This window comes from Antrostomus carolinensis, unplaced genomic scaffold, assembly GCF_000700745.2.
Source record: "Antrostomus carolinensis isolate BGI_N321 unplaced genomic scaffold, ASM70074v2 scaffold28718, whole genome shotgun sequence".
Lineage (NCBI taxonomy): Eukaryota > Metazoa > Chordata > Aves > Caprimulgiformes > Caprimulgidae > Antrostomus > Antrostomus carolinensis.
In genome coordinates, this window is record NW_010334195.1 from 1 (window position 1) to 10,695 (window position 10,695).

General features: G+C 55.2%; 1 protein-coding gene across 1 annotated transcript in view; it reads right to left on the reverse strand.

Annotated features, from left to right (window-relative positions):
* Positions 1-105: 105 nt before the first annotated feature.
* The window catches only part of UCKL1 (uridine-cytidine kinase 1 like 1), a gene marked incomplete at its 3' end in the record, with an annotated part of 12,404 nt that continues 1,814 nt past the window's right edge, over positions 106-10,695 (reverse strand). The window contains exons 5-11 of the mRNA XM_010174145.1: positions 9,649-9,838; positions 8,837-8,898; positions 7,527-7,543; positions 1,724-1,822; positions 1,284-1,377; positions 974-1,036; positions 106-228 (exon numbers count right to left, since the gene is read on the reverse strand). Coding sequence (XP_010172447.1) covers positions 106-228; positions 974-1,036; positions 1,284-1,377; positions 1,724-1,822; positions 7,527-7,543; positions 8,837-8,898; positions 9,649-9,838 — 648 coding nt within the window. The remainder of the gene's footprint in view (positions 229-973; positions 1,037-1,283; positions 1,378-1,723; positions 1,823-7,526; positions 7,544-8,836; positions 8,899-9,648; positions 9,839-10,695) is intronic.

The following is a 10,695-nucleotide window of genomic DNA, read 5'->3' on the forward strand; positions in this document are numbered from 1 at the left end:
CTTTGCTGGCCACCCCTCCCTCCTTTGCTGCAGCCCAGGACACAGTTGGCTTTCCAGTCCCCAGTGGCAGGGCGCTGGCTGGCCGCGCTGCGGGCGCACACTGACCTCCGGCTCGCCCGTGTTGCAGTTGGTCTGGATGAGGATGGTCCCGATACGGACGTCCTTGCACACCGCTCGCAGCGCTGGCTCCATGGTCTCGCCCGCTCGCAGGATGGACACCCCGGTGATCTGCAGCACACAGCCAGGGCGAAGGGGAAGGGATGGTGTGGGAGTTACACACCAACCCGGCATGGCGTTGGCTCTCAGTGGTGGGGGATTCTAAGGGACAACCCCAAAGCACATCCCTTCCAGGAGAGGGTTGTACTGAATCATCACAGAATCCCAGACTGGTTTGGGTTGGAAGGGACCTTAAAGCTCATCCAGTCCCAACCCCCCTGCCAGCAGCAGGGACACCTTCCACTAGACCAGGTTGCTCAAAGCCTCATCCAGCCTGGTCAAGAACACTTCCAGGGAGCTGGCCAACCTGGGACACTGTCTCACCACCCTCACAGTGAAGAACTTCTTCCTAATATCTCATCTAAACCTCCCCTCTTTCAGTTTAAACCCATTTCCCCTTGTTTTGTCATTAACTGCCCTTATGAAAAGTCCCTCCCCAGCTTTCTTGTAGCCCCTTCAGGTATTGGGAGGCCACTATAAGATCTCCCCGGAGCCTTCTCTTCTCCAGGCTGAACAATACTGGTCTCAGTTCAGACTGTTTCCCTTAGTGGGTGGGCAGCAGTGGCACAGTGACATTGCTGATGGCACCTCTGGCCACCACCCATCCCGATGACACAGGGTATCATACTCCAGCAGGCACCCAACCCGGAATGGATGGGAGCCCTGAGAAGCCAGGAGGGTCCCTCCCCTGCACCCACAGGGTTCTCAACACAGCCCCACGGGGCAGAGTTGAATGGTACCTTGTGCTTCCACTTACTTGCTTCCCACTGTAGGTCCTTCCTTCGTAGTCCTGTCCCTGAGGAGTCTGGACTGTGCAACTCTACAAAAACCAAACAAGAAGCTCTACCAGGGGCTCTGAGGTGGCTCTCGGAGGAGCCCTGGTACCAAGGAGCCAGCCAGCTTGGAAATCTGCCCCTTTTTGATCTGGGAGGAAAGGGCTGATGGACAGGGAAGGCTGGAGGAACAGCACCAGGACTGTCCTGACTCCTTGGCAGTCATGGGTTAGGAACTGGGAGAGGAAACACAGCTCCTGCTGCCCACCCTCCCAGCTACACCTCGGGACCCACCTGGAACGGGAGCAGGGAGAGCGCGTGCTCAATCAGCAACCGCATCAGCCTCTTGGAGTAGAAAATGAACTCGTCCCGGCTTGTCTCCTTGTTTCTAGAGGGGAGGGAAAGGTAATGTGAGCTGTGGACCAAGCTATGGACCCCAGGAGATGCTGACAGAGGTCAGGGGCTGCCCCTGTCTGGTTGTCAGCACGGGGTCCACCAGCTGAGCCTGGAATTGTGGTGGCAGTTTTAAGGTAAAAAGCAGAAAAATTGTTGGTAAGACCATGGAGCAGTCACAGCACAGCTCCTCTACGCAGGGCCCACCAACTTGTCCTGTGTTCCCGAGTTGTGAGGACAGGGCACAGGGGGGATTTGGGAGTCCAAAGCAAGCTGATCCCACCCCAGCCGGCAGCCGAGCCCCATCCCAGCCCAGGAGGCCGCGGCGGCGGGGGTTTTACCTGATGATGGTGTGCATGCCCCTCACCTGAGGGGTGCTCTTCAGCACGCTGAGGGTCTGAGGAAGAGGGTGGCACTGGTGGGCAGAGGCCAGGGCGGCCCTGAAAACCAAACACACCATCAGAAGGTCTCCAGACAAGGTGGCCCGAAGGCTGGTGCACAGCACACGGCCAGAGCCATCCTCCCAGATGTCACCTCACACTGCAAACGCACTCCAAGGCCATCCCAGCCGAGCTGAACGAGCGGCCAAAAGATGGCAAAGGGACCTGCTCCCATGAACAGGGCAGGGAGTGGGAGGTCAGTGGAGTCAGCAGCCCAAGGACCTGCCCTTCCTGCTGGGCAGCTGACCCATGGTTGGCCCATCTCGACTTCCACTGGTTGGGAAGAAAGTAGAAAATAAAATAAAAATCTTCTCCTGCTCAAAAGTCTGATCTAGTGGTGGATGCTGAAGGCACGGGGTGAGGAGGAGCTGCTGTGGTTGTCTCTGTCCTACAAGTACCAGATGTCACCAGGAGCAGGACAGGCAGCCAGGCCCATGGCGCTGGCACACGGCTCAACGCAGAGCCAGGCTGCAGGGAGAGCATTTCAGAGAGTGCTCGGCCCATTCAGGGATCGTCAGATCGACACCAAATTGGGAACAACTTCAAGACTTTACAGTTGGACAGGACTGGCTTTGTGTGACTCATCTCCACACAACTAATAGGGCCGGGAGCTATTCTTGGATCAAGGGAACACCATTCATGGGGAAGCGCACAATGGAGCCCCATTAGTCACCTCTCTCTCTTTGAGAGCAGCAGTAATGAGATGAAGGTCACATCTATTTGGTTTCCACAAAGCTGGGCAGGATGGACAAGCGACTTTGTCTGGGAGGAGGGCTGGGGTCCGAAAGCCACACGTCAGATCACACACATGCCAGCGGCTGCACCCCGCTCAGAGAGATGTTGGGGAGGAGGAGAAGAGAGCAAACAAACGAAAGCACCGGGTGGTTACGATTTCAAATCAAGCAGAAACCTGGATTAACTGCACACGCAGAGACACACAAGCGGAGAAGAAGACAGAGAAGATGACTGGGTAGGAATGGAGGAGGGCAGGGCTAGATGACTTGAGGCCTCCATCCACATAGTCATCTCCTGGTCTTGGCTGACCAACACCAAATGAGACATTCCCAAAGCCTGCAGGTACTTAAGGGCTCCTTCTTGGCTTTTGCCAGCTCTGGTTCTGTGTAGCAGCAAAGAGCCCCAACGCAGGGAACGCTCCCGAGAGCCGGGACAGCCCGTGGTTGTGTGGAGCACGTGGGGTGGGCTGTGCTCCCATCGCAGAGCCCGGCTGGGTTGGGGTCAAGCCCCATGTGCTCCTACAGATCCCACCACCCGTTTGGGATGAGCAGCCCTCAAGGCCCCAGACCTGCTGCCAGTGAAGCGAGCTCACTCTGTTAGTCCCCACAGCTCGGGTCAGGTGCCCTCAGAGGTGCTCCCACGCCAGGACTGGGAACCAGCAGCACCCAGCAGCTCTGACCCCACAGCCCCCACTCCTGCCTCTCACCAGACCTGGCTTGGGGACAAATCCTGGGGCACAGTCACCATCCAGCTCTGCCTAAACCCCTCCTGGCCCCAGGGATGCAGACCCAGGCGGCGGGTGAGGACCTGAGCCCTGCCTTTGGTGGATGCTGGTGCCTGCTTCTAGGGGGGACAGAGCTCAGCCCCCCAGCACAGAGCCACACACCACTCATAGCCCCAGCTGGCTTTACCGAGGTGACAAACAGCTGTTCCTCAAACCAGAGGAGCTATCAGGGGTCTCCCACCCACCACAGCCCACAGAGCAGCTTGCCATGGGCACCTCTCCCCTCCGTCCCTGCCAGGTCCATGTCATGGAATCTCACCACACCAGCGGGATGGGCAGCCCCTGGTCCCACTGGTGCTGCAGGTGAGATGTGGTGTGACCCAGCTCCTGCTCCCTGACACAGAAGCCAGCGAGCGCTCCCGCCCTCGGGAGCAGTCCCATGTCCCTGGGAACACCTCCCCTGCACCCCGAGCTGTCAGCAGGCCCCCGGGAAAACACTGTCAGCAGTTTGTCACCCAGCTTTCCGCACCTCCCTGTGACACCCACGCAGGGGTTGGCGCTCAGCGTGGGGACAGGGAGGTCTGGATATAACCCTGCTCAAGCCCCTGTCCCCAACAGCCCAGGGAAGCCACTCTGTGCTGTCGGGGTCCCCATGGTGCTTTCTGTGGGGACAGCACCAGGTCCCCTTTTTGGGGTTGAAATAAAGATGGTCTCTTGAGTCACCCCACCCCAGCTGTCCCTGCAAGGCCCCAGCAAAGCAGGACCCTGGGAGCTGTCTGCCCGGGTTAGTAACGCGGCTCACACTGCACAGCCCTCGTCCCCGCTCCCCGGCGTTAGTGTCACCACCAAAACACTGCTGTTAGCGTTTGTCTCCTCACATATCCCAGCGCAGCTTCCTCTGGTCACCAGGTGGGAGGGATGTTCAGGGGAGACAAGACAGGAAACACCAGAGTTTAAAAGGGAGAGGGACAAAGATGACATGAAACAAAGGAAAAAGCACTGTCATTAGTCAAAGGGGGGGAAAAAAATGCCCTGATGGACCTTATGGCTCTTGGACCTGCCCAGGCCATTGCTGTACAGACCCCAGCTCTCCTCCCTTGATGACCAAGTCATGTCACAGCTGCTCTCCATGGCACTAGCTCCACTCCTGGATCCATGAGAGGGAAGCTCCATCTGCTCTCACCGCCCTGGAGTCACAGCAGGGACATTGTCCCATCTCTGTCCCAGGTGGTACCACACTGCAACACCAGCTGCAGCTCTTGGAGCCTGGAGGGCAATGTACAGCCCTCGCCCGAGGCTCTGCTGCCATCCCAACGTAAGTACAGGTGCTCAAGACCAAGCCTGCAAAACCTTCATCCAACCTGCCCCACAGCCATGTAACCTGCTCGTGGGCTCACAGGGGTCCCACCTCCTGGAATGCTGGAGAGACCATCTAATAAAGCCTCAGAGAGCCTGGAAAACCAAGAGCACTGGGAACACGGGGAGAAACCTGGCTCTGAACTGAACATCACCGCTCACCGGGAAGATCTTCCTTCCCCTGAGCTGATCTTTACATCCCCTGGGATCATCATCCCTTGGAGAGGGGCTGCAGGTTGAGGCAGAGAGAAGAGGTCAGCCCCTCTGGCAGCCACATCACCTGCACTGAGACCCCTTGCCCAGGCTGCTGGGGGGGACAGGGGGAGCAGGTCTTCCTGTCCCTCCCCTGGCCAGCAGGACCACGACGGAGAATTCAGCTGGGCAACCATCAGCACGTCAAGAAAACGTCTCTTTGGAAACTTATTTTTTCCCCCCCACAAACAAAAGCTATAAAAGAAAAAAAAAAAGAAGAAGAAAGAAAGAAAAGAGAGAAAGAGGTGACCATCTCTCAGGAAGGCTTCAGGGAACATCCTCAGCTCTTTGTTGAGCATGCTATCAAGCAGGAAGCAGACAAGAGACATCCAGCTACAAAGGAGCTGATGCAGTCAAGGCATTTCAAGCACGTACAGCGACTGGCTTTCACGGCTGACATTTCAAACAAGGGCTATTAAACTGCGCCACGGGTTGATATTTAAAGACACAATTGGCAAAGGGCATGTTGAGCTGCTCCAGACCTTGGGGGTGGGGAATATTGATTGGCAAAGGGAATTCAGCTGAAGTGAGCCCTGGTTGCCAGAGCTGGGCTGGTGGCTGGAGCACCATGGCAGAAGGGATGGAAAACAGGCACCTTGGCAGGCTGGGCAGCTCCTGCTGCTGGGCTCAAGGAGGAATACTCACCTGGGAGTGCCTGGATGGAATTACAGCTCCAGCACATGAACGGTTAAACATGTGAGAAGCGGGACAAGAAATATCCCACCTGCGAGGACACCAAGGTCTGACCTGCGCTCTGAGGGGACACAGAGGAAGGAACAGAGGAAGGCAGCGATGCTCCTCAGCAGCCAGCAGCTCCAGGAGGAACACAAGGCTGGCAGGTCCAGGGAATGGCACCACTTGCCTTAAATTCCTCAAAGTTCACCCATTTGATCAGCTGAGAGCCGGGGAGAGGATCCCCTGCCTGTCCCGGTCACCCTGCGGGTCAGGAGAGGCAACCCTGGGCCAAGGACCAGAGAAGCACCTCGAGCTGGGGCCAGATCTAAACATCCAGGTTTTATTCTATCACCTACAAAGACCTCGCTGCGTCCCCACGGCTGCCAAAAGGCTGTGACAGCAAAACAACAACCGTGACATTTAGATGAAGCCATTCAAGACAGGAGGATGGGGAATTGGCTGAGACAAAAAGCAGCCCTGTTTGCTGGACACGCGTCTGCCCGTCCACCTCGCTCCTCTCGTGAGCCACACAGGAGCTGATGGGAAACCACAGCAGCAGTAAAAGCTCTGGGACTCCAGGAGTGTAAACACATGCTTTTTTTTTATTATTTTTTTTATTTTTATTTTTTTTTTTTTCAGGAAATTTTTTCCAATATTTCTGGCAAAAGCATAAATGGAAACCACCAGCCTTAAACAGAACATAAAAATGTCTGTGGCTGTGGTTATCACCCAGTTATTTCTGGGGCTCAGAGTTACCTTTCCTAACCTGCTATCATAAAACTACTAATACTTTCTTGCCATATTATTAAATATCTGATTTTTAAGGTGCACCTGTACTGAGTGCCACCCTGATTCAAGAGGGGAATCACTGGAGAGAAAGGAAATTTTCTGGGTGTGTATGTATATATACACCTGGGAATATTTACATATATGCATACACATGGGAATATATACATATATATGTACACACATACACCTGGGAATATTTACATATATGCATACACACATATTAATCTGCTCTCTCATGATATTCCTGCCATTTTCAAAGCAACAGACTTCACATTGAAGAGCCCCTTCCCACCTGGAGCTCCAGACACAGAGGGAAGCTGACGCTGTCTGTATGGAAATGTCAGGCCCCAGGGTGCTAAACAAGCAAAGAGGAAGAAAATAAAACACCCAGTTGCCTTGTCTAGGAAACAAATGGCTTCAGCAGAAAGAATTTTAGGAGTATTTAGGTATTTTAGGAGCTTCTTGGGTGCCAAATGTGAATTTTAGGGTTACTCGAGTTAAGTGTCTCCATGTGATGATGGAGATGTAAATGGAAACCCATCTGCAGTGATGCATCCCCTCTGCTTCCTACAAAAATACCTGGAAACTCACTGAGTTAACGGAAACCAGAGAGCTAAATCCCATCTGGATCCACGTGCTGAGGAGCTTCAGTAAATCAACGTGTATTTTCTAGCATCCACCTGCAGATACTGAGAAACTAGAAATCCTGCTGGATTAGCCCATAAATATTTTCTTGGGGAGCAATCCAGGGCTCCCACCACCCTCCAGCCGCTTTGCTTCATCTCATAATTGATGTTTAGGGATATTTAATGATGTTTAATCATCAGGGATGGAGAGTGGCTTTGAACAACCCTTCGTCTTAGAGGATGAAGGGAAAGAAGAGAATCCCAGGATGCAAAGTGGGGGTCCCCAGCGAACAAACCCGGCCCTGTCCCAGCCTCAGGGGTCTGTGCTGGCAGCTCCCTCGCTGGATGGGGATGTCCCCAGGGAGCAGCCCTGTCCCTGCTGCTCCCAAAGCCAAGGACAAGGTGACCTTTGGTCAGCTTGGAGCGTGACGAGGCCGTGCCTGAGGTGGGGTGTGGGTCTCGACTGCGGGTCAGGGTTAGGCCAAGCAGTGCCTGGCATTGGAAATGCCTCGGGCTGCACAGACAGGACAGAGTTAGGGGCTCTTACCTGACACTGAGTTCACGCTGCGGCAGCAACACAAAGACACAATGCAACCGGTATTAAGCATTGTCAACACCAGGGGCGTTTCAAGACAAAAGAAAAGGAAAAATAGGAATATTTTCCTGCATTCACATGTAGCCTTTTCCCCTTCTTCCCCTCCCCAGCTCAACAAAAGCCCCCCCCACGAGCCAACCCCTCGCCTGGCTCACAGCAGCACCCTGGGGAGGAGCTGCCATGTTTGCCCGCTGCAGCATTCCTGGCTGGATCCCAGGGGCTGGAAAAAAACAGCCTAAAAACCAGGACACCCCTCTCCTGTGTCCCACAACTGCGTGCCCTCCTCAGCCTGGCACTAGCGACGATGACAGGGCTCCAATCCTGTCACCTGGGGTTTAGAAACCACCTTCCCGACCTGCCAGAGCTCAGCGCTGGAAATCGGGCAGTGGGAAAGCCCTGTGGAGAGCGGGATGCTGCCGGAGCGCTCCCTCCCCAGCACGGTGCCATGGTGTGCCAGCTCACATCCCAGGGCAGAGCAGCTCCTGCACCCTGGGAGCCCAGACAGGCCACAGGGAATTGAGCCCTTTAGTTCCAAGTGCATCCATCTCCAGGTCACGCTCCTTCCACCTCCCAGGACATCGCTCTGAGCATCCCCACAACTTAAAACATCAAGGTGGGAGGAGGCTGTGCTGCTCAGGGAACAGCAACACACAACGGGGTCGGTGGATCCAAGGGTCTCAGGTTCAAACCACTGGTCAGGACTGACCCAGGACACACAGAAGATGACTTGTTAAAGCCAGTGATGGGCAAGTGATGGAGCATGTGTCCAGATCAGGGCTCAGATGGGCATAAAAGGTGACAAGACTTTGAGTTTTGAAGTGGAAAAGTGGGTTCTTGACTGGAAAGACTGCACAGCAGAGTCTGAAGGGGGTGAAGAGGAGGGGCCAGAGCCAGAGAGCTGAAGTTTTGGAGGGTTGGGGCGATGCTGGCCCCAGGAGGGCTGCAGCAGGGAGGACACATCACTCAGATCACTGGAGGATGGCTGCTCTGTCCCCAGATGAGTTGATCTCCCAGGGAGGGAAGGAAGCTGCTGCAGGACCACAGCTTGCAGAGGAGCCTTGCCCTGACCAGAGCTCAGGGATGACAGAGGGAGCAGGGCTGGGAGGAGCTCCTGGGGACAGCCCCACGGTCACAGCCTGGAGCACGGCAGGAAGCCAGGCTGTTCCCACCTTGGCACCCAGAGCACTGCATCCCACGCGGCCACCGCGGCACGGGCGAGGCCGACCCCACCGCTAGCACCCGGGGGACCAGGCAGCTCTTACCTCTTCCAGCTGGCTGTGGACGTGCTGAACGATCAGGTCGATGGCCACCGTGTTTCCACTCCCTGGAGTGAACCAGAAGCAAAAGAGAGACAGTCTGCTCAGGACCACAGTGCTAGCAGTGCCTGGAGCACGTTCCTTCCCCCAGCTCCTCACAACATGTGCACTATGGCTTTTGAACCATGGTGCGTACAAAAACACACCCCACTCCTGCTTCCCCTTCCCTAGGAAGGCACCATCCAGCAGGAGATGTCCCTGCTGTGATTAAATTCTTATTCAGTAATGGCAGGAAGATGTGGCAGGGGAGGGTGAGGTTGGCCATGAGGAAAAGGTTCTTGAGGCAGAGGGTGGTGGAGCACTGGAACAGGCTCCCCAGGGAGGTGCTGATGGCACCAAGCCTGACAAGATTCCAGCAGCATTTGGCCAAGGCCCTCAGGGACATGGTGTGAATGTTGGGATTGTCCTGTGCAGGGACAGGAGTTGGACTCCATCATCCTTTTGGGTCCAACTCACAACCTTCTATGATTCTTGACTATCTAGAAGTCACCTCTAGTTTTTAAACCATTAAGCTGCAGGAGCTGGTAGGGCAGGGGACTGGTTGAGGCAAAAGTGCAGGCTTTTCCCTGAGGAACCAGCTTTTGGCCAGTGTTTGAAGACAATTGGCTGGATGGACCTTTGCTTTGGAGTGGGACAGTCACTATTCTGTCCCCACCAGCCAGAGGGTGGTGGGACTGGCCAGCAGAGCTGAGGGCAGAGGGATGAGGTCTCTCAGGTGCCACTCAGGACTGAGGCTCGGGGCAGCTTGGGGCAGGTACCTCGGGGCACGACGATGTCGGCCAGCCGCATGGTGGGCTGGATGTACTGGTCGAAGGCCGGCTTGACAAACTTATTGTACTGCTTGATGACACCCTCGATGTCACGGCCACGTTCACTGATGTCCCTGCGCAGGCGACGCACCAAACGGATGTCCGAGTCTGTGTCCACAAATATCTTCAGATCAAGGAGCTGGAATGAGATGGGAGGGAACAAACCCCACCAGGTTGGGTGTGTAACTTGACTTGACCGTCTCCACCAGCCACAACTAGGAGGCTGAGCCCCACGCACGGTACAACACTGGTTTAACAGAGCTCAGCTCAGCTCTGTTTCTCATGCCCCAAGACCTCCAAACCCCATCTGGACTTCTAAGCAGCCCCAGCACTTTGTCTGGATGTTATTTAAGAGTGAGGAGGAGATGAGAGAAGTTAATGCCCATGACACAGACCAACAGGCTTAACCCAGGACCGCTGGCTCCTTAATGCTGGAGGGGAGCCAAGCACAGCAGGTCAGCTCATGACATTGTGAGACAGAGACAAGAGCCGGGATGCTCAGAGGAAGCTCCTGGGGGATTTATCCAGCTCTCCACTGGAGGTCATCGTTGCTCCAGCAAAGTGCAACCTAAACACTCACTTGGCAGAGAAGAACACTTTCTAGACTGAGTCTGGCTAAGTTTGCACATGGCTTGCTCCCTCCTAAAGCATTTTTTTATGTATCCCAAAAATTCCCAGCAAAGCCTGAAGCTCTGGATGATCCATCCTCGGAACAGCAGGCTTTGTGCAGCAGAAGACAGCAGATCTTGCTCTGGCTGTGCAAGCTGTGGCACGCAGTGTGGAGGTGGGCTATTTCTAGTCATACTTATGCACCACCACTGCCAGGGACCAGGTCACCTTTTGGCTCCTAGTTCCTGGGAATGAATGGCTGAGATCAAGGTCTCTGCCAAAACCCTTGACCTCTGCTCTCCCCCTGCCACTGCAAGAGTCGAGGCTTATTCCATTTCTCCTGCACAATGAAGTGCTGCAGCAGCTGGTGTAACCTGGAAGAGAAGG